Here is a 26,138-nt window from a genome sequence, read left to right on the forward strand (position 1 = left end):
ATGGTTTGCCTTGGCAAGGGGACAGAACCTAGGATCTTTCTCACGGGGACGACGCTCAACTCAAGGCCAAGCATGAGGCGATGTCAAAAGACACGTGAGGAGGAGGAAGGTGATGGCGGGTAATTTGTTTGGTGGCTTTGTTGACACGGTTTGGAGATAAAACTATAAAAAGAGCAATAGCCTGATAACATCAGGAAAGACACAACATAAATATACCGCAGCCTCCCGAAATATACAGAGAGTCACACACGCAACTTATTGCACACAGGAGAAGCCGTCCTTAAATGACCATCGCTTACCTTAAGGACGTTACAGTGAGCTAATCAACCCACCAGCTAAACAGTTAGATGCTTAACATGATGATGGACGTAAACCAATTGCTTTCCACAAAAATATATTTTAAATAAAAAGTCACAATAATTAATTTAATTGCAATTCTTATAACGTTCTTAGCCAATCATTGAAAAAACATCAAAGCAAACATCATTGTTTCTATTAATCAAGGAGACTGAAAATGGCATCTGAACGAACATTTGAGCAATCAAAAATTCCCCGTCTTAACGATTAGCCAAAGTCTATTTCGTCAAAGGCTTTATCTATAGTTAGTAACATCATAGAGGTATATCAGAAATTCAAAAAGTATCTAAAATGTCTCGTGAAATCCTTAAAATATGGAAAATCAAGTGGTATAAAATTGTAAGAAATGCATTATATAGAGTTCGTCAGGCTTCAAAGATTTGTTATTGACTCACTCAGACACGTGAAAATGTTTTACATGATGACATATGGTACATGTATAAAACAAATGTATATGAAGATACATAACAGGGTGAACTGAACATACATGTACAATGCACAAGGCATAAACCAATATAGAATGTTATCATTTCATCTATAATGTTCAATATAAAGCAACTTCATCACTCACCTAAAAATAATGTGCAAAGAATGTGTACATACAGTAGCTGAATTTTGCAAAATTGCAATAGACGGTTTAGTACGAATGAAAATATTATCCCCTGATAGCTGTAATTTCCACATTTTCCCATTTGGAAAGGCGATGCAATTCCTTATCGATATCAGCATTAATTACGAAATGACTCTATTCTCTTTTGGGATACCAAGCCATCGCCCAGTTTCAATATAGGAATCATTATGGTATATATCACAGGGACCTGGCACGAAAAATTTTGACCGATAGTATACATATATATATATATATATATATATATATATATATATATATATATATTATGGTATCAAGGGTATGAACTCGGCGGTCGAGAAAAACGGACCTATTTTTTTAAAACCGTGATTATTTTAATAAATGGGTTCTATACAACATTGATGGATATCTTACCTTAAAGAGAAATAATTTTATCTTTCCATTGAGTGCTTGATGAACAAAACTGGCCCAGTATTGACGAAGTTACGGCTTGATGAATCGGGAAATTTACGAAAAATATGCTAGGTAGACATTTCCCTGTCCGGTCGAAATGTCGTCTCGGCTCTAATGGGCACCTCAAAAACCAAGCCAAAATCACAAAATCTACTCTTCTTGTGGTAAACAGTATCCATAACTGAGTTCATCCACAATCTCTTTTGGAGGTATCATGACCCGTACTTTGTAGAAACTCCATTTAAACATCGTGTAGCTCACTTACTTTAACAGTCACCGCCATGTTCATTTTTCTCTCGGAACGCTTCTCGACTTTAAGTATCGTTACTACATTATGCAAATTATGTTGTGCTTGTCGGTAAACTCGAGAAGCGTTCCGAAAAACAAATGAACATGGCGGTGACGGTTAAAGTAAGTGAACTACACGATGTTTAAATGGAGTTTCTACAAAGTACGGGTCATGACACCTCCAAAGGAGATTGTTGATGAAATCAGTTATGGATACTGTTTACCACCACAAGAGTAGTTTTTGTGATTTTGGCTTGGTTTTTGAGGTGCCCATTAGAGCCGAGACGACATTTCGACCGGACAGGGAAATGTCTACCTAGCATATTTTTTCGTAAATTTCCCGATTCATCAAGCCATAACTTCGTCAATACTTGGCCAATTTTATTCATCAAGCACTCAATGAAAAGATAAATTATTTCTTTTAAGGTAAGATATCCATCAATGTTGTATAGAACCCATTTATTAAAATAATCACGGTTTTAAAAAAATAGGTCCGTTTTTCTCGACCGCCGAGTTCATACCCTTGATACTATAATATATATATATGTATACTGTTAGTTAAAAAAAGTCGTGCCAGGTCCCTGTGGTATATATCTATAAGTTACGTTAACCGTTAGGGAAACATTTAAAACAATAAGACTCAGGATGTGTGATGTGACTGTTTTAAAACTGAGTGATCTTTTACATTGCTTTTAATGAATGTTTTGGTATAGAGAAATATCTAACAACTGTGGCATCCAGGTAAAAATAATCATCATCATCATCATCATCATCATCATCAATATCATCATCATCATCATCATCATCATCATCATCATCATCATCATCATTAATATCATCATCATCATCATCATCATCATCATCATCATCATCATCATCATCATCATATCATCATCATCATCATCATCATCATCATCATCATCATCATCATCATCATCATCATCATCATCATCATCATCATCATCATCATCATCATCATCATCACATCATCATCATCATCATCATCATCATCATCATCATCATCATCATCATCATCATCATCATCATCATCATCATCATCATCATCATCACATCATCATCATCATCATCATCATCACATCATATCATCATCATCATCATCATCATCATCATCATCATCATCATCATCATCATATCATCATCATCATCATCATCATCATCATCATCATCATCATCATCATCATCATCATCATCATCATCATCATCATCATCATCATCATCATCATCATCATCATCATCATATCACATCATCATCATCATCATCACATCATCATCCATCATCATCATCATCATCATCATCATCATCATCATCATCATCATCATCATCATCATCATCATCATCATCATCATCATCATCATCATCATCATCATCATCATCATCATCATCATCATCATCATCATCATCATCATCATCATCATCATCATCATCATCATCATCATCATCATCATCATCATCATCATCATCATCATCATCATCATCATCATCATCATCATCATCATCATCATCATCATCATCATCATCATCATATCATCATCATCATCATCATCATCATCATCATCATCATCATCATCATCATCATCATCATCATCATCATCATCATCATCATCATCATCATCATCATCATCATCATCATCATCATCATCATCATCATCATCATCATCATCATCATCATCATCATCATCATCATCATCATCATCATCATCATCATCATCATCATCATCATCATCATCATCATCATCATCATACATCATAATAAATCAAGGATTTCCTTCAATTTTGTATTCAAGACACATTTGTTGAATCTCAAACACATAAAGAAATTAAATTGAGATATTTTAATATGTTTTTTCATCTTTTCTTCCGCTTATCGCAATTCACAAAAAAAAATATTTATTTGGTTGGGCGAAACCTACCTTTAAAAAAAAAACATACATACTTATACATACCCTTCTCTCATACAGTCTTTCATTCACGAAGGCGGTCAATTGTGATATTGGTAAATTAGATTTACGTTAAGGCGTATAGGATATATATATTGATAGAGAAGAAAGAAAAGAAAAATAAATATAATAATAAAGGTGTACAATAGGATACATGTATTGTCCTAGAATATGATTAATCATGCATTTATCTTTTCTGCCTAATTACCTTTATTAATATCAACTCCCATGACACCACCTCGTTATATGTTGCTGTTTCTGCTTTGCGCTCAGGATCAATGGAGTGGGACGACTGGTTTACCCGTCGTCAGCATACCCTGAACTACTGCAGTCTCCCAAAACAAGCACGAACTTCACATACCCAAAAGAACGCATACATGGGATGCCAACCTTAAATTTCTATGATTTTTGATAGAACGCCAATCTAATTTAACCAATTAAGTAAGATAATATGCAAATTTGTTAAATAAAATTGTGAGTTTACTGATGAATTAGACGGTAAACACTTAAAGGTCCAGAAGGGACATGGAAAATGAGATAATACGCTAGAAATATTTGTATGCCCTATCTAAACATATACCAGTTTGATATTTGCTTATATTTTGTCTCTAAATAGTAAAATTAATAAAAGCAACCTTCATATCTTTTCGACGACAGATTTTTTTCTATGACTTACCTCCCTTGAGTTCCGATGAGTTGTGACGTCATCTGAGACAATCAACTACCTGAAACCGGTGTGCCGATCGCGGAACTGTCATCATGCATGTGTATTTTAGCCACAGGTCTTAGTACTTACGGAAATACACACGGAGAAAAATATGTTATATTTCGACTTATTGGGTAGCGTGATTTATCCCCTACATAATGACACATTATTGACGTCATAACCTAAAAAAATGACGTCACTTTATGTAAATGATGATGTCATTAATGTCGAGTACATATATCATGTGGAGTATCATGTAAGGGGTTAAATATAAGGTCATTTTTCACGAATGAATAAGTATTACTTTCCTATTCAGTCCACCCTGGAGTAATACGACTGTGCATGTATGTAATTTATAGTTTACACATAAAATTAACCGGGGAGTTTTGATAAACATACTGGTAATTTTATGTGCAAAATAAGATCGTAGTGAAAATGGACAATTATTGCGGGCCACCTCTTAAGACCTACGTTTTGATGAAAAAAAATCATCCGTTACAAGCATACGGAGACATAAAAAATACACTCAGATTATTTATCTGTTGGTGTCTTTTTGCCCCCCCCCCCCCCCCCCCCCCCCCCCCATTTTCGTCGACTGAAATGTTCTGCGCATTTAAAAGAAAAAAAGGGTCCTCCTAAACAGTTATCATACTTCACTTTAGGGATTCTACTGCATGTAGTTCAAAAAATCTTAGCAAGACAATTAATTCATTATTAAATTTCTTTGTACTTTGAGTTAAACAACAATGTGCCGATGGCGTGAAGCCGGTATGTTCAGATCGAGCAGGGTTGCATAATGATATGACGACATTAACAATATTATCATTATTTAAATGCAGGTAATTTAAAATCGAAAAATTACAATGTTAAAAACGCTTTAAAATTATCAAAATACATCGTAAAACTAATCACAGCCATTGTAAATAGTAATATTTTTCCTTCTCGGGGGAGACCTTCGGACCCCCAAACACCAAAATATCGCGCCTTCGCCGCGCACAAAATACATCGTGAAACTCATATCTCAGCCATTCTAAATCGTAATATTTTTTCCTTGGGGTCTCCCCCGAACCCTCAAAACACCACAATGCTCGCCAATTTGCGTACTCATTAATTTCCTGTTATATTCTACATAGTACATTTGCGTATATGTAGAATACGAATTTTACCGATTTTTTTTAACTAGACCCCTAAATCGTCTCAGAGTGTTCAATAGGCTATCTAGTGTACATGTGTCCATATTGATATAAACTAAATAATAGTCAAATCACTGTGGACTGTTCGTATACTTTTAAAATTTACATAAGGTCGACAGGTTTGTTATTTCCAAAACTGCGCACGCTTAGATAATATATAATGAAGCGGTCTTGTGAATGATTTGTGTTTTATAAGAAATATGTTGTTTCATGGCCCTGTGTTATATTAAACATGCATATCTTGTCCACGAGTACATGTCATGCATATTTGGTCATTGTATCTAGTATCTGTGTTTTGTCCCGTCTTTTTTATCGGTCGTGCGTGTAGTGTTACTATTGTACATGTTATTCTATTTTCGTACACGGAAAGCCCCGAAATTTTGTCGAATAAATCCGTAAAACTCATTACAGAACTTTAAAAAATAAATAAGCCTAACCCTTTCTGTGCGGTGTTCTGAAGGATTAAGTTCCAAATAGGAAATAGAGGTGTGTAGTACATATATAAGGCGGGATAGGGGCACGTTTGTCGCGGTATGATAGGATTTTAGAAAGGGTATGAAAGGTGGCGGGGTCTACTTTATATGCATTTAGTGTCATTGATGTTTTGGTCCATTTTCTTGCAAACTTATATTTCTTATTGTTGATATAAACTTTAAAGTCTATGTTTAGAGTTTTAATTTACAGACAAAAGTCAAGCGTAACCTCCTCGAACCTGAGTTGACACACCCGTAGCCTACACGATGTCAAATGACTTTTGACCTAAAGAATATAACAATTTTATAGCCCAGAATATGACGATTAGAATGAGTAAACAATCGTTTTTATTTTATCAGGGTATGTAATAGATTGTATATTATATATATGGATACATGTCCACTTATCATTATAGCAATTACACGTAGCGCGACTGTTTTAAATATCTATAATCGCCAATACCGCAACACTGCCCCATATGAATTTCCCGGCTCTTGTCACAGCTGTTTGTCTCAGATGACGTAATGAATCTACGGCCACCTGGTGATATCAGGGGCGATAAGCGATGCGATCGTTCTAGACAAGGGTCGTTGTGGACTTTGTTTCAAGCACATTTTATGGAAATTACGTCAAATACAACCTGTATTTTTTGTTGGATATCATAAAGTGCACCACAATAAACAAATATCAACACAAAAATAGCATATTTAAAATTTGTTTTTATCACCTTTAATGAAAGCTGGGTCATTGATTGTTTTATCTAACTAGCCAAGAATTGATTTGTTAGTGTAGATATTGCAGTTTATACATAAACCATATATTCCTGGTACAAAACAGAAAATTGACTTTGCAACACCGCTCAGACTTTTATCAGTTTATTATAAAGATCGAAATTAAGTGATGAAGATATTAGTGTTATTGTTAATGTACACTGAAGAAAAATTGTTTAAATTTAGAACCACCATCTCTTTTGTAATAAATACAATTCAACTATATTTAGAAGATCTACACCAAGAATAAGTTATACTCCTATATGCTCCTATACAAAACCTAGCTAAATCGAAACTAGGTTTTACTTTCGTTTTGATATGTAGCGAATTGCTGGCTTCTATTTGTTATGATAGTTAATTGGTGGTGGGTCTCCCCATTTTATCGGGATAGATGTGATACCCGGTCTTGTTCCGGGTTTGGTCAAGCATGTTTACATTGTTACTATTTCTATTTATAGAATTGTTGGTTTCCAGCCAGGATTGCATGGTACCCGACTTTATAAATCTATATTGCCATTGTAGATTTGATAAATTCCAAAATCTACTAAAAGACTGAAATTAATGAATCTTTTGTTGATTCGATGATTTTCAAAAGATTTTGTATTCAGTTTCATGTGCCATGTACAATTTAGAAAGAGGTTCGTATTCAGTTTCATGTGCAATACACAAAATAGAAAAATTATCTCATTCGTCTTGAAACTATTTCTTCATCCCAATCAACATTTATACAGTTACAATTCTATCGACATCTTATCATCATTTTCATCATTATTCACATTAGTGTGTTCATACATATTTCAAATCATCATCAACATCATCGATCATCTCCGTCATCTTCATTTTCTTTTTTTAACCTGTGCTTTAATGGGATAGCACTATAAAAAGAACCAAATTTCGACAATCACAAGGTGACACAACACAAATATACCGCAGCCTCCAAAACACACTAGCACAAGGAGACACAACACAAATATTTCGCAGCCTCCAAAAACATGCAGACATCCACACCACAACACGTTGTACGCATGGGAGGTTGTCCTTTAGCGACCCTGGTTGTTAACAGGACGTTTATGTAATAAACCAAACAAAATCAATATTTATCATATCAGTCGTCACAACATTGTCAGTATGGTGCTAGAGTTCATTGTTATTCGTGGAGTCATTACCTTATCAACCTTTTTCAACCCTTAATTACATCAACCTTGCCAGTGAATATTCGTTTTATTTCATTTCAAAGTGTCCTAAAACTCAAAATGCTTACAACACATTAGTAGCCTCTTCTCACATCTGAACAATTTTTTCTTTCATCTATAAAACAACAAACAAACAACAAACAAAATAAGAAATTGTGCCTAATATATCACTGCTGAAAAAACCCACCTTTCTATGCTGTTCCAAAGTTGTTTGGTTACTGTTCACTCATTTTCTGTAATGCCATTTACATATTCGGATGAATTCAAAGTTGGGTTTAAAGTAAGTTTAAAGTTTCATACGACTGTATGAATAAAGATAACCTTTACATTGAGCCTCTAGCGAAATATGTAACATTTTCCAAAATGTAAGGAAGTAAGGGATTGAATTAACCTTATCATTTACAAAAGGATACCAAGTGGCTGTAGTAATGTCCCTTAAATATGTCGTTTCATAAATGTATTAGTAACATTTAAAAGCCCATTTTTTTTCTTTAAAACAAAGTTTAAAGTTTCTTCAAATCAATTATAAAGTACGGAAATACATATCGATAGCATAAGACGATTTTCTGCGTAATCTATGTAATATAAGAACGAAAATTTGTTTTGCTGCTATGCCGTCTGGCACAGTAACAGTGACCTTAAGCGCGGTAACTAAGACCACAGCGCTAATCATTTGCATAAGACGTTCCACGTTATGAAAATAAACAATTTACATATGTATTTATTTTAGTTAAATTGTTCAGAAGGTGATTGTAACTGAAGGAACAACTATACACTAATATCTCTTATAGCTCTACACAATTATCCATCTTGTTTTACACTCCCATATTAAAATCCGTTTCAGAACGGTCGTGGGATCTGATCACGTGGTTTAAATTATAAAATTGTTGTTTAATCATTTTGTATCATCAGCCAGTTATCAGCCAATGGTTGATAAATTCATTTGACGGTTAAATCTTACCGAAAGCGAGCTTCCATGAAACGATTACATAGAACTTAGAAATACTAAACACATTCATAAAATCATTCTTATTAAAAATTATCTAATAATGAAATTATAAATCATGCCAACGAAATACTTTGTATAATTAGCCAATCATCAGCTAATAAACTGTGTGCACTTGTGCGTGTACCAGCCACACAAGGTACACATCCTTAAAAGTATTTCCGGAAGATGGTGTAATACTACAGTACTTATATCATCAATAGTATTGTTATGACAAGACTAAACACAGGCAAGGCAAACACGACAATCATTCAAAAACAAATTTAAATGTATTATAATAAAATTCAAAATCATAAACCATTATATGTCAATTCAATACTATCACTGGAGGAATAGGTCCATACTTCCAGAAACACTTAATCATAAACACTAACATAAAAAATATCAAAAACATTAGACACTTCTTAATGCTGCTTTAAAGTGAACAGTCGGGCAAGGATGGCTAAAGTCGGTAAAAATGGTGTGAATTTATCCAGTATAATTTCTTATGAAATGGAAAAATAAAATCTCTCGTCAAAATCTGTCTGCGTATGAAGAAATTGATTTAAAGTTTGGGAATTCTAAAACGTCCTCCCGGCTCACTATGTCCGTGGTTACATTTCCACGCAGCCTCGCTTTCAATGCTTTCAACTTTTCTTTACTTTAATGGTCAGAACTGGGAAACTAAGCAGAACTTGACCGTCGTATTAATATGTGAGAACTTTTGGAAGGCCAATGAACGCATTTAGACTGGTTTTCTTTGCCCGACTATTCACTTTAAAGAAAATACATATATATTATATATTTCAAAACCTTCATTTTGTCAATCATGAATGAATTAAATGAAACAAAAGTTAAAGCTTGCAATCATGTTTCAGTTATTTTTATAACCTTAAGTCCATTTTCTTTTGTAAAACCTTAATTTTTTTTCTTTAATGGCGTATCGATAGGCATCGAATTGTTATATGTCTACATGATATAGTTCCTGAAACAAACAAACGTTTCTTTAGACTATAACCCTTTTAAGTATCATTCATTATAAGCTATCATATGTTTGACAGAACTCGACCTCAGGCAGCTAGTTTTTTTTGTGTCCATCTAACAGCATGAATTTTCATTTTTTTTAAGGACTATTATAGTAAATAAGATTTCGACTAAATTGATAAGTTGGCTCTTTTAATGTCCAAACTACATATGTGTAGCGCTATTACGAGAGTGTGTACAGGTGCGACCAATGCAATGGTCAAATAGAATCCCTGGCTTCTACGATTGGTAGACTGAGTGGGTCTCCCAATTTAGTGATATAACAGATATCCAGTCTTACAACTGGATTGGGTAAAGTTGTCTGCATTTTGTTTTGTTTTGTTATTCAATATTTGTGGATTTTCTACTTAGAATGCGGAATATCTAATAAATTTTCATTTAAACCAATCTTAGTGTAAATAATACAACAGTTTACACAAAAACGAAAGCAGAATATATTAAACAATTTGATCCGTTCTATTAAATGTTTTAGTAATGTATCTACCGCACATATTTAGACATGCAATTATTCTGATAAAATTTGTATGTTCTTTTCATATTGGAAGTCATATACCTGTACATAAAAATGTACAATTCATGGTTCAAATGACAAAACACAAACTGATTTTCTAAAACAGGTCAAGTAACCTATATTTCGGAGTTATCTCCCATTACACGATTGTAGCTTGGATGAATTGTAGCGTTTTCCGTTTTATCACAAAACGATGAGTGACTGATATATGTCACTTTTCATTGTTCTGTTGCAGCTGTCATTTAAAATGTTTAATACATTAGGGGCAAAGTTTGTTTTCTCTGCCATAGTGTAGCATTATTATGGTTACATAATTAAGTTAAAAATACGTTTGTATTTTCCCTAGGTGTTACTATTTATAGATAGAGAATTTATGATGGTCCTGTATGTATTATAGAAACCAGCACTGTACTGTGACGGTGAAACCAAGAATATCGACGACAGTCGTTTAGGCCATAAAAGAGGTCGATGGAACTAATACAATCTAACTCAAAATAGTTTTACTTTGTGTTCAAGGTACCTTAAAATCCCATCCATTTATAAATATGTCATTCGTTTTATAATTGAAACGGTTTTATCACATTCATGGTTGTGTTAAATGACCTTTCACAAAAAAGACCTCCGCGAAATTTAAAACACCAAAAAATAAAGTTTTACATATTACAACCTCCCGTATGAATTCAAAGGCTACAAAGACAATTCGCGAAAATAAACCGCGAGAAAGTTCCAAACAGGAAATTGCGAGATTACTCCACAGGATAGGCTTAATACTGCAGTCAACATCGATAATGGAAATTGATATTGCCTGCGGTCAATGGGCCTACATCCTTTCTTATTGGATTAGAAAATATTTGATAGCATGTATGTAAACATACCTAGGGATCGAGCACAAGTTATCTGGCTTATTTAAAACCATTTCCCGAATGGATGAATAACTTTGAAGTGATGGCATGTTTGGTGTCTTGGTTATGCATTCTTTGGTACAGTTGTTACCAAAATTAACTTTCTAAAATAATTCCTGGATACTTACCTACGCAATAGTAGACACATGACCCAAAAACGATGAATTTAATCGACAAAATATGGTATACTTAGCAATACACATTATATTTTATTGATATGCTATGGAATATTATCCTCAAAATCAGGAATATACTATAAGTATATCAGGCCCCGATTTCTCGAAAAAAAACCAAAATTGCAGTGTAACTTATATGGAAATTGCGCATTGTTTTACTGAAGTTTGTGTCAAGAAGTCGAAAACATTCTTATATTAGAGTTTATTCGATCTCGCTTGTTACGAACATTTTTATTGGCTTATTTATGTTCTTATCTTGCAACAGTCTGATTGATTGGTTCATCGAATAACACACAAAAATCAAGGGTTACCAGCATTTTGAAAATTATAAAACTTACAATGTTATGCACTTCAATTTTACCATGTAAAATAAGAATGAATTATGGCAGTATTGCCAAAGAAAATAACTTTGATGTATACTGTACAGTGTAATATGTACACACGGATAAAAGAGAAACCAAAAACAGTGATATATAATATTTCACATTTGTACAGTGTTATAATTAGTTGATAAATAACTTCTGAGATAAGCATGTATAGAAACAGAAATAAAACATCAGGACGTTTTGCAATGTGATTGTGAAGCAAAATACACGATTGTGTATCCTTATCTTCAAACAGTTACCACAGCTTAAATCATCAAGACTTATGGACTTTAATAGATAAATGAAGAAAATACAGCTTGTTGATGTTTTTGCTTAATTATGAGACATATACAGCTAAAACGCATGACTCGCACGTCATAATGCACCATCAACCAGTTAACAGTGACGTGACAAACCCAGAGGGCCTTTAAGGTCTATCTTAAATAACCATTCGGGAATGTTTGTTTCAGCTTATCCAGCATTGTAGATAGAATACTACAAAAACTTTCAAAATGGGGGACCAAATCGTGAAGAATACGAAGAAGTTCTATATTCTTGAGTTCATAGCGCTCCCCAGATATGATTTTAAGTAAAACAGAATTGTCAAGCTTCGAAAACAAATCGAATAACGTAAAGAACAAAACTGTAAGTGAAATACTAGGCATAAGATAATAAAATATAACTACTTTATATATCCAACGATTTATAAATAAACTGTTACATCTTTCCGGAAAGGAGCGCCCATAACACGATTACAGAGAATGTAGAAATACTGAACACATTCATAAAATATTTTCTTATTAAAATGATATCATAATGAAATTGCAAATTGTGGCAATTATTGATGTTCTGTATTATTAGCCAATTACTAGTCAATAAACTATGTACACTCGTGTGTGTACAAGCCGCTTCTATGGTACGAAGAGTACAGACGCTAAGGGCGGAAGTTGGAGTAATAACTTATATCATCGACAATATGTCCATGACGAGACTACAGGGGGAAAATGAAAGTAAAAAAACAGGTACATGTGCGTTTGCAAGCATGAGGTGTGGCAACATAATACCTGGTGATCGGTCAATTATTTCTTTGATTGTAAAGTTAAGATCATTTATGCAAGTAAAAAACAGGTACATGTGCGTTTGCAAGCATGAGGTGTGGCTACATATTGCCTGGTAATCAGTCAATTATTTCTTTGATTGTAAAGTTAAGGTCATTTATGCCAAATCTATATACAAAAAGCGTGAACAGCATTTGCTGTTTTACCTTTACTTAAAACGTACATAGCTTAATCCCTCCTGATGTAGCCCAGTCCAATATTTCTCTTTTGCACTCCTCAGTATGCTTAAAATCTTGCAAGTGCATCTGTTCTAAATATACCTAAACCGAAACTAAAGAGGTTTAACGAATGAAAATCTTTATATTTTCGTTTTGCTATGTAGCCAATTGTTACAAGATACATGTAATAAGTTTAATGTAGTTGAAATAAATAACGGAACTGTCAAGTTTCTTAATTGTTAAATCATCACCCAATAGAATGAAACATGCCTAATGTGTTAATGTTTTAAGAAGCGAAAACATGCCATCAAACATGCAGTTCTTTCCAAAATCACTTTCAATTCTCATATAGTAAATTCATTTTGGCCAAATGGATAGTGTGCCGTTTGAAATGTCCGTGTAATATAGTTAGCAACATACGTTGCTTCCTGTATTTACAAGATTGTCTTTCAACAGCCAACCGACTTTGAAAAAATATGGAATTCCTCGCTTCTGCTGATTTTGATTGGTCGACTACTGGGTCTTCCCAATTTATGATAATGTACCCTGATATCCAGTGTGACACCAGGATTGGCTATTTGTATTGTTATTGTTCACACGTGTAGTTTGTTCAATAACTGTCATTTGTCTACAGGAATAACAATGTCATGGTTTCCGACTTTATCAATTAGTTCGTCATGCTCCACAAATAGCGACGAATCGAAAGTTGACCTATACTAATACAATGTAATTGAATTTATTTGAATTATATTGTGCCGAAATAACATTTTCAAAGACAAAATACTTTGATGCAGTGATCTTCATTAACAAAATATTATCACAATTAGCAATGGCACAAACATTTCTTTCTTTCGAAATCCAAATAACTTTCGAATAGTTATTGTCAAATACATTAATACTAAGTAACCAAAACTTTTCTCGGAAGCTGAGCTGTTAAATTTATTTGTTGAATGTTTAGTAATTTAATTTTTGTTTTAAGGAATATACAATGATACATTTTTTTCTCCATTGTCCATTATTTTATCCATTATTCATTTTTATCAGATTCAATTATAAAATGGAAATCAATTTATTTTACCGTTATTTTTGTACTACTTGATTTTTTTCCTTAGACTTTCCTTCTAAACATTTATTTTCCTTTTTGTATAAAGCAGTATTATAACAATCATTTTTATTTTTAAGATTGCATTTTGTACATCTTGAAGTGGTTAGTATTATCAGAACGTTGGAAATCAGTAAGAATAAAAATATAAAGTGTATTAAAACATCAAGAAAGTGAAACTTCACACTTTCTTTTAGAATTATCACAATTCCTGATAAAACGACGTTTCCATGAACAGAGTACTCCTTGTCAGTATTTATGAGACAATAAAGAACGGGATTGTTTAAAAGACTGACTCAGACGTCATGCGTCATCGCCTGTATTAACACAGTAATAGTTAGACTTTATTTACCATTCCTGCTTAACTCTAGTTTTAAAATCAGATATTGTGAATTAGAATTAAACGTGCTTGTATTAAGAATTATAAACAAAGTTTCTTTTCTCTCTTCGATTATGTACATGTATTATTATTGATTCTTTTTGTGGTTAAAAAGGATTTAATATTTAAAATATTAAAAATTAGAAGCTATTAAATCTGAGAAAAGAATAGTCTTTGAAAAGATTATTTTGTCAAGGTATACCTTAAAGATGCTCCACCGCTAACATCTGGTATTTTTTTTCATTATCAAAAACAGCAGCAGACGATTTAGTATTTTATTCAGTTACAAACGTTACTTACTTTACACCATTACCATCAATGGAAAGTTTGAGCTTCTAATTTTATTTCAAGCTAGAAATATAAAAAAAAATTAATTGCATCCCGAAAAAAATCCGTGGCACTATATCCTATATGGAATGAAGTACTGATTGCCCATGACCCAAAGGCAAAATAAATTATTTTATATTATTTTTTGTGTTAATAAGACTTATGTATACACGATTTAACACTAATTATTGTTCAAATGATGAATGTCATTTATGCTCTGTCGGCGGTGGAGCATCTTTAATGAAAAAAAGGAATCTCGTTGCATTTCATTTTTAGTCGGGGAAACAAGTCAACTCGACAACTCGTCCTGCGCCTACATTAAATACTACTGAATGCTATATTGGTATGGGTTGGTCCTGGCCTCTTCACATATCCTTGCACCATGATAAATAGTTCCGTAAAAATTGTACCTAATTGAAAGTTATAATAACCAGTACTATATCTAATATGTAACAGATATTTGCAGTGATTACTGAAAGAACCTAGCGCATTTTTTTTATAAAGATAAAGTTTATAAAGGTTAGATGTATTACTACGCGGAAAGTCACTCATGCCTGTCAAAATATACTTTTACCTGCTGTGTATAATTGGGTTACTGATAAAGCCATCAGTGAAGGCTCTCGCCGCATTCCCCAACCCCCACTTGGCGGATTTAATCATAAATTGTTGACATGAGTTATGTCACCAGACATCCCCCCCACCCCCCACCCCCCACCCCCCACCCCCTTCCTCCGTTGGTAGGTTTTTAAAGCGACACTGTCTAATTTTAAAGCCGCTGATATCAGATATTTTAAGAAAAAGTCTATACATTGACTGTTTCAACACATGTAAAACTGTAGATAATATTTCATAACAATTCCCTTTTATATAACCTATATAGATATGAATTAGACCTGTCTATACTGAGTATTTAGTCTATCTGTTTCTCGTTTGTTTTGACGGTAATAACCGTATCCCTCTGAAACTTGTCATTAATAGGTGGTGGGGTGGTGGGGGGAAGCGTGGGCGTCATAATGGAATATTGGAATATCTAGTATGTGAAACAGTAACAGTTGTCAATGACATTAAACCTGCCATTGTGGGCGAACACCATTATTTTGAGAAACTTATCGAAGCGTCAAATTCTTGACTTACTTATTACTTTTAAACACAGTTTCATTTTTACAATATCACAAATTGTTTTCTCTTCCTGCTTTGTATGCTGACATAGTTTATCTTTGCTCCTAAATGAGTGATGCGAAAAAGTATAGTGAAAAAGTATCATTTCAAACTAGCTGTTATCAACATCATTAAAGGGACAATTCACTCAGACAAATTCTTTTACATAACCAAGAAGCAAAATATGGCATAAATGTTTGTTCTACATTTCTTATAAAACATATAACATAAAATATTGACAAATTCCACGTCATAATTTAGTATTTTAATTGATACCGTAGTAATTACAAATCGTTGATCAATACGATTAAGCAGGTACAATATGTATACGATGTACCCATATCCGAGCCAAAGTCACGCACGTTAAACAAATGAACAACATAACCACTGTGGAGGTGCTACAATGTTTTTTAGGCAAGACAATTCACCTAATAAGGTAAACACTACTGTCAGAGCGATTTGAGCAGTTCTAGACAAAAGTAGCGTTACTCTACAAGCAAGGGACAGGGTTCGTCATACGAGATGATCGACCACAATGTGTAATGGCGGACAGCGAGCGAGTTTGAAAATTTCACACGCATTTCACAACCATGGGCTTTTCTGGCATTTCACAGTAAAACCGACTGATCTAATTTCCATTAGAACTGGTTTTGTTCTGATAAATGTACAAATTTTAATGTTCTCTTAGACTGAAATGTCCCTTTAAACAAAATTGTGTTCGTTTACTTCATTTTTATGTTATTTTATTTTCAACATATTATGGATAATCACATTTGCTTTTCTATTCCTCGCAAAACAGCACTAAGTAACGTTAATTAATGAGACTACAAGAATTGAAATTACACCGGTAACATAGAACAAAATATTTAGTCTTTAATCATTTCTCATATCTAGATACCCATGAACCTAATAACTAGTTAGTGGCATCACATTTTATTTATTGGAAATTAAATCTAAGCGTATTGCCTGGTGCTACCAAACTTGACAGTTATATTTTTCACAAATGATTTCCATATATATGTAGGTAAAAAATATTTGTATTCATTAATCTATAATGTTATCAAAATTATGCTTATATCCTGATAATTGTTTTGTTGTATTGTTTAGCAAAACATTTAAGCACTTTGAACTATTTCAAATGATCATATACCTTTGTTATTTTGTTGTTCCATAGAATTACACACGCATGTAGATTGTCCTATTCTCCAATCGGAACACCGTCCTGACCTTTACGAGCGGTGATTCGTTCATTGCTGGGGTTCCCTCATTTGTCATACAGGTGGGCGGTCAAAGTCAGTATCTCATTGTTCAGATGTTTATATATGTCTTTATCATTATCTACATTTCTCTCTTTAATGCCTCTAAGATTGGAGACTTGGAAAACTTGAAAACCACGCTTATCGTGAGCGATAAAGATAATTACGTACTAAAGGAATATTAACATGAATCATATCGCCATTTTATGTTAACATATGTCACTGCTCAGTGCGTTAGATTTGTATTATAGGAGAGGGCACAAAGGTAGCTACTAGATAGTCAGCGATTTCTGAAAAATATATATAAAAAAAAATCTAATTTAAAATGTGTGCTTGACCATAGGTATTAAACTCGTTTGACAATACATGTCAATATATAGTCTATTGACATGTATTGTCAGACGAGTTAAATACCTATGTGCTTGACCTGCAAATTAACGCTGCTCAAAGCGGGATTTCAGTAGGAGACATACATGTCTTTTTCTATATAATTTCGAAAAATACAATTTGTGTTTACTAGGCTAATGCTAACCATCTTATCATTTATATGAATATCATGTACGAATAAAGCTTATTTAAAAACAAAAAGTATTGCTAGTTAAATAAAATGTGATATGGAGAACTGTGGGTTAATTACAAAGTACTCAAGATTTTTCATATTCCGCAAAATCCAAATACTTATAGTTAATATATACATTTATATACATTTTCTCGAAGAGCCCAGCATGGATGATTTTTGGAAGTTTTTGTAATAAAGTGAAACATGCCATATTTCTTTCAAGCCTAACCGGAAGTAGCAGAAGAAGACTAATATAGGCAATATGCCTGTTCTTATTCTTTTGACAATATAATGTATTTATATACTCAAATATTTCTGAAATGAAATGAAATAGATGAAAGGCACTAGGAAGATGCCCGTGTTCATTTTTTCATCTTCTATTTATTTAACTCTACCTGGACAGGAACTTTTCTCTTGGTATAGATATACAGTAAAACATGTTTATAACGAACATACTTTTGACGAATTCATGGTTATAACGTAATAATCCCCCGTCATGTCCCTAAAAGCTGTCTGTAATACGTGTATGGCAGTCCTTATAACGAAGTGATTTCGTTGGTCCCTAGAGATTCGTTTTAACCGTGTTTTACTCTATATCAGCCTAAGCATTTGGTCGTGAATACAATATCAGTATTTGCTGGGCATATGCTGTTATATAGGTACTTGTGCAATTTAAATATATTCTTAATTTGAGAATATATTAACATTATTTCGTTGTTGAATCGTTTTAAGATGTTCGTTAAATTGTATAATATATTTCATCTATTTCTACTTAATACGCCATATACAATAACATCAAATGACTTCATTTTGAAATGTCTTCTTTTGTAGCAATTTTTTCACGTTAAAATTGCATTCCCGAAACTTTAAGAAGTAGTCACACAGACACAAGAGTATCATAAGAAATTTATTTGGGTTGATAACACGCAGCTGAGAGACTTGTGTAAGAATTAAGCCTTCTTGGCTAATTGAATCCATCACGGTCATTTCAATCTAGAATGAAACACAACTTGCCTTTGAGAATCGGTTTTTTATCAAAACATCACCAGGTTGCAAATGCCAGTACGCCTTTTACATCAAACTGCATGGTAATCAACATCACATTATTATAACATCGTGATTTCCCATAGTCTTCAACTACCAAACAAGATTTTATTGCTGCAGAAAATGTATTTTGCTTTACCTTTGGAATTCTGTGGCTCTTGAAAATAATAACAAGAAAATATTTATCATGTCAAGTAATGATTTCAGATAAATATCTTCTCTGTGGTTTTCCTCTCTTTGTGTGTTTACTGGGCCTTGTGATGTGGCTTAATAAGATTTTACACACCCTATTCTGATAATTACAATATTGAACTTTTATCAATTTTAGACCAGCATTACTCTACTATTCTAACGTACCTTATACCATTTAATCAATTAAACCAAGATTATTATGATATATATGTCAAAGACAATATTCCACAAATCATTGGGTTTTTTTCTTTTAAAAAATTAGACAAGACCTTCATTAAAATCAATTAGTAAAGGAACTTGGATGAAAATAGGATCAAGATGCGGTTGTGGCAAAATTGTTTTGAAATAAAAAGAAATTGTCCGTGTTGATGGTGTCTAAAGCCAACCTTCATTTGTTTATTCTTATTTGTATTCGGCCATTTAACCGCATTGAAGTGTTAATACACGTGTTTGTATTAATTCTGGATTCTGTTTATCAGTGATAGTATTATATTATTGTCACTATACAACTCATGCTTTTAATGATTACAGGCTTTAGTATGTTCTGAAAACGAGGTTGTCTTCATAACATGGTCATCTAATGACTTGCCAGGTTTAGACGGTGAAGGAAGACTATGTACCTAGAGAAAAACATCGACCAGTGGGATTTGAACCCGCGAACTTGTTCGAAAAATGTTCTGTACAAGATAGCTTAGTTGTAGAAAAAAAAATTCTTGAATTATGAAATACTTATACCGTTACGATGGTAACTTCATTTCACATTTTAGCACATTTTACTTTGTTTAAACAGCATTTATCATTACTCTTTCTTCACCTTAACATTCTGATTTACGTATAGCTGGTCTATATGATATCTTTACACAAGGTTTAAACATGTTAAATTTCATTTTGTGTGTGTGTATTATTTGTGTCAATAGTTTTTTTCATACCAAATTTAGGACGGTGAGTTTACGAAACTAAGACAGTAATTTAAAGTAAATCAATCTATATTTATATTATATGATCCTTTTCCTCAGTTTTCATCTATTTTGAAACATAATTTGAAATCTTAACACATTTCCAATAGCTCTGACAGCCAGCTAATCAACGACTGTGACGTACACATTTCTATGTATACACGTGTGTAAAATGAAACCGGAGCGACAATATGAGACTGAAACTTTTCGCATCTGGGCAGAAATTCCGTTTGTTAGAACGTATAAATATATCAGTCCAAAATGGCACATAATTCAGATCACCACCAATACCAAATACCATGGCACGGTATTGCATTTGTAAGTCTAGCATATATGGTTTTATAAAAGTAATACATAGAAAAATATGTTGACTATATATACTTAGTACGGTTAAGGGCTACCTCGTGTTGGTCGCACCTGATATCGGCTTTTATATGTGTATATGTTGTATAAGCACCGTTACACATATAACACTTTGTCGCATCACGTGTGTACCTACATTACATATAACAAGAACTAATAAGACTTTCTTTCGTGGTTTGAACATATTTTGAATTATTTCGTGGGAAGAATTATTCATGTTAAAGCGCAACAACAATGTTAGCATAGTATATTAATACAACGAATTTTTCTACGTAATCAAAAATTCATGCTATGCCGAAATCTGAATATGTTCATATAATTAATAATAATCTTTACAAAGTTAGTCTTCCGTATGTACATGATTTTAATATTTATCTGAAGAAAGATTTGTACTATGTACGTTATATTTATAAGAACTTGCATATTCATAAAATTTGTTCCATTACTTTTATTTCTCAAAGTGTATGACTTGTATTTATTTCTTCTTATTGTCTGTCTTTAAAACGATTGTAATGTTTGTGAAGATTCATTCTACAACATGAGTTAAATTCTTCAATTTGTTTACTGTTTTGGTCTGGAAGTAATATTATGGACATAATGGAATTATTATTTTTTTTGTTTTTACTTTTATATTTTTTGTTTTGTAGATTTGTCAGCACTCGTATTGGTGCTGTGTGACATTCTCGCCAACGGCGCTGCCTCTAGATGTTTGAGACGGACCAACTTCTGCGAGGCCTGTGATGGGAACAATCCTATTGGAGTAGTAGACCAAGCTATCACCTCAACGTTAGCGGCGCCGATGAAAGACGAAATCAACATCGCCCTACATCATCTTAACACGTCCATTGGGTCCAAATATCATAATCTTGTAAGTGTATCTTTTATTATATTTACAAAGGAATCAAATATCACAACCTTGAAAATATGTATCGTTAAAAATTCAAACACATTTTGAGTGAAGCCCTAAAAAATTGAATTTATACAAACAATCATGCACTAACACTTTTTAGAAGTTTGTCTTTTTTAATTATATTTTTTGTTTGTTTATTTTTAGCTTTGTTTGTAAATGTATGAATATCTTTTGAAAGCTTCGCTAAATATTTTCATGTGTCTTGTTTCATTTTACTTCGCATTCAGTTATCATCTCCTTAAATTTTGATTTAGAATCACTAATAAGTTATATACATCCTCGATAGTTTAAGGATTACCATAACTGTCGTAATATCCACCTCCGGCATATGTCTTAGCAAAGCTGAAGGCAGTTCAGGAGGAAAACATTCAATGCCATACAGTGTATCATTATTCGATTCTTTTGATGTGTCAAAGGACCAAATTATCTGCTCCTCCGTCCTGATTTGCTATGACATATTCCAGGGTGGATATTACGACAGTGATTGTAATCCCTGGAATATAGAGGATGGTTTTATAAGGACGTAAAGTTAATTGAGTGGTTACATTTGAAAGATTCTAAATACAATTTCTTGTTTGTTCATTTATAAACGTTTACAAAGTGAGGCACCACGATTTTTACCACAGCCTCCCAAAACATACTAAAGACAAACACGCAACACATCGCATACAGGGTTACTAGATCAGCGAACCAACCAATCATACCTACTGATAGATTTGTTTCAATAGCATAGCTGTATGTCTGTATTTCTATGTTCATTAACATATATGTTTGATTGATTTAGCCGTGTGTCTATGTTCAGAAATATATTTATTTTTAAGGTTTTACATGTATTTCTACATTACTCTCTTCCAGACTGTTGCCCATAATCCTGTGCATGCTGAATGCGGGACTGATGGCGCCTTACGTATTAGGGGACAAAGAAATATAGTAAGTTTTATTCATTTACTTCAAACGTTGTGTTATTCAAATCAAGATATTTTTCATAAGATTATTGAGATTTTTGTCTTCTTTACTTACTAACCGATTTAGATAAAGATATAAACACAGGTTTTGCAGTAAATGAGAAATGAAAATTTCTCTTATCAAGTGATAAAGTCAATCATCTTTCAAAACATCCGGACTCAGGAAACATTTAAACAATGTTTTAATTTGTTAGTTAAATTAAAGCTGCTTATTTTCAGAAATAATATTATTTTTATTGTTAATGTTTAGTACATTTGTTTCTTTCAACAATTTTTTCATATTGTATATATATGTATATATAATTCGACGATTGCACATTTAAGATAAACCATTTAAAAAATAAATAGGTTATATTCAAATAAAATTCTAATACATCCTGAATTTAGTTAAACATTTCATAGGCGGAAAACGCGAACTGTTCGCATGTATTTTATTATGTATTGATATGCACACCAGGAAGATGAAGAAATTATGTATATATATATATTTATGAAATATTAAAGTAAATAAAATGAAGTATATTGCAGTCAATTAAACGACCACTTCACCTTTGACTTACTTACATGTACATACTTCAGAAGGATACACCATGTTAGCAGTTATTCATAATGTTGTGGAATTTACTTATGGAGTTAATTGTTTCCTGTAGTGAATTATAAAGCATGACATAGGATGTTTTGCAAAATTTCTTGTTTACACAGTCTATAAAGCTCAAGTTCTTTATTAATTTAGTCATTTGCTTTTCAATTTAAAAAATATACGGTTTTTTATATAACAGAGTTACATCCCTTGCGGGTAGGTACCGTTGTGACGCCATTATTTTGTGAGTAAAAACCGCGTCTTTTTCTCTGAAAAGTATGACGTTATGCTACGCAAACACATGACGTCACAATCAATACCTACGGGAAGGTTAGATAGCTCTGTAGCATGCAAAAACAGAATATATCTAACAGATTTTATGTATGCTGAATGTGTCTCTACCAATTTTTAGTCAAGTACAAGGAAATTCTATTTTTATTCATTTTTCTTTCAGAACGACTATCTGAAGTTTTTGTTTCGACAAATAACACACATAGCGGTTAAAACAGAATATGCAGATTGCAAACTTGGTGATGGACGAACAGGAAACTACGACGATGTCAGGTCTAATATCAACCGAGTATTATGCGCACTTCTCCGTCGAAACCGGACATTTCGTAACGAAAGAAAGATTTGCTCTCCCAGGTATTGTCCTCTGCCGGGTCAGGCAGAAGCGTCCAACTCGGAGAGGATTGACTTTGAGAGATGTACACTGCTAGAGAGTTCTAGAATTTTAAATAGCCTGATTTCCTCCTGGGAAGAATGCATTAATGATAACGACGAGACGTATATGTGTTCAGTGTCATCTAGTAGGAGGCGATCCAGAAGACACAATAGAGGTAAGAAAGGGGGAAAGAGGGGACGTAGAAACAAACGCCGCGGGAGAAAAGGAAACAAAAGCAGAAAAGTCCTTCGCAAACGCTGTCTGAAGAAAACTGGAAAGGCTCAGAAAAGGTGCTTAAGGAAATTAAGGAGGAAAAACAAGAACAAAATATGAACAAAAGGATATTTACTGGTATTGATGATCATGCGAAAAACCTCTGCTATAAGATTATATTTTTGATATTGTTTTGCATTTTTCATTCCATTTCCATTTGATTGGCAGCTGTAGTTTATGTTTTGTTTATGTTTTGTTATCGTTTAATTGGAATTGGGATCTGGGGTATTTGTTCGTTTTCATGTTGATTTTTTGTTGTATTAGCAATTTGATTTGTTATTGTTTGTTTGAAATCCAATTAACACCTACACAAATGATTTGTACCTTATAATTTTAATCATTTTATCATATACGTTAGTTCATATTACCAAAATAGCAGAGTAGTTTAAAAAGAGATTTACATGGTTATATGATTTATATGCATACCTACACCTTTGGTTTCAACGGGCTCAATTATTACAATTTTATTTCATATTCGATAAAAAGCGATTGGCATTTGAAAGTTATAAACAATTATTAAGTCAAAGTAAGAAAAAAAACATTTTTGTATAATTTTGAAGCTATAATTTGTTATATAAAAAGATATTTAAAAAATGTAAATTCAAATTTCCCGCCCTCATGTATAGAGAGAAATTCAATCATTCATGTGTTTCAGCATTTTGTAAACACGGCGCGGCCAGGTAACTTGTCCAGGTAAGCCGCCAATGCATTGTGTGTGACAAATCAATATCATGTGTACACACACACACAGGTAGAGCTGCCTGGGTTTTTACACACCTGCAGTTAAAGCTAAATTTAGATTCTGACCAGCCAATCAGTCAACAGAATTTTCTTTAACCCACACTCATAGAAATTCCGTTAGTTTTGTTGTATGAATTTATAGCTCTGTGTATTGACGAATGATATCGTTTGAATCCAGGAGAATTCTCAGAGTTTTATATAGTTGCGTGTGTACATTTGTATTATTTACAGGGTTCTATGAGATATGTTGGAAAACCTGAAACTTTTGCAGCAGCTGTAAATGTGTCACAGCTATTTTGAATCTCCCTTATGATATTTTAGCTTTTTTTAATTTTAAGTTTGACATTATCTTAACTTGTATTTGTATTGCTTCATGATTGATATTATTTCTCTTGCAAGATCTGTATATATTTTGTTTATCATTTGCCTGTACATGGCGAGAATGTAAATTACTAAAATAAATATTTCATTAGTACATGTGGATGCAGTTTACTATGTAACATCAGTTACGATGCAATGTAGATACGGTGTATAACAAGATCCCAATCACTCATGAAGGATGCTACTAAATCCATTTTGAATTATTTGTTCTCAAGAGATATTTAGTTGATTTAAATATAACAAGATGTGTTTAATTAAGTTTATGAGTAACTTGTACACAGTTCATTGTATAATTGACATGCCTGTATCGGGCGTGAACTGTTTTCTCCAATGGAGACATGTTGGACGTGGTTATCTCCCTTTTTTGTAATAAATTGTGTATATATTACATGTCAAGTAAGGATGTTCACACTTGACAATTTCTGATATTATTTTGATTTTATATAGTTTCGTTAATTAAATTTTTAAATTATTGCTCTAAATCAAAATTAATTTAAATTCAATTTTCAATAATGAATCGATATACTCTCATGAAGACTCGGAAGAAAAGTCATCAGAAACAAAATGATAATTTTTCATTTCATCAAATTTTATTGACAAAGATTGTACATGTCAACTGGATTAAACAACAGGCAAAGCCTATATAAGTTCTCTCCAATAGTGGCAAAAGTGAGAACAAAGAAAAACAATTAAACAAATTAGACATAAATATGAAATAAAAAATCATAACACGGGTATTTCAAAATCATAATTAGGATATATCCTGTAGTTGCAAATAAACAGTAGAAAGATAATATCCTAAATAAGTTTTATATACACCGTGTACATGCAGGCCTACCATGTGAGGAAAGGCATTGGGTAGTTACCATTGAAAATAATGATTTTTGTCATTTGTCTTTGTAGACTCTGAGAGTCAATTTAATTTGCATGTCATAGCAAATCCAATACATTTTTTTAGATGTAACTGTGTAATCGTGGAGTTTTCTATTCTGATTATGTTTGTTTATCAATCATTTAATCATTAAATTCTATATTAAGAAAGGAGTT

At 32.8% G+C, this 26,138-nt stretch overlaps 1 protein-coding gene across 1 annotated transcript; it reads left to right on the top strand.

Annotated features, from left to right (window-relative positions):
* Window positions 1-26,138, top strand: LOC138334511 (uncharacterized). The gene is made up of 4 exons (XM_069283171.1): window positions 1-119; window positions 21,199-21,445; window positions 22,343-22,417; window positions 23,487-26,138. Exons 1-4 carry the CDS (start codon window positions 1-3, stop codon window positions 24,027-24,029), a joined length of 984 nt encoding a protein of 327 aa, XP_069139272.1. The 3' UTR covers window positions 24,030-26,138.

This window comes from Argopecten irradians, chromosome 11 (genome assembly GCF_041381155.1).
Source record: "Argopecten irradians isolate NY chromosome 11, Ai_NY, whole genome shotgun sequence".
In the NCBI taxonomy this organism is placed as follows: domain Eukaryota; kingdom Metazoa; phylum Mollusca; class Bivalvia; order Pectinida; family Pectinidae; genus Argopecten; species Argopecten irradians.

Excerpts from the sequence above, each read along its gene's own strand:
- LOC138334511 (XM_069283171.1), top strand. The coding sequence starts at position 1 with ATGGTTTGCCTTGGCAAGGGGACAGAACCTAGGATCTTTCTCACGGGG. Across the intron at positions 120-21,198 it reads GAGGAGGAAGGTGATGGCGG|TTACTTTTATATTTTTTGTT; the intron begins GTAATTTGTTTG and ends TTTTTTTTGTTT. Across the intron at positions 21,446-22,342 it reads GGTCCAAATATCATAATCTT|ACTGTTGCCCATAATCCTGT; the intron begins GTAAGTGTATCT and ends ACTCTCTTCCAG.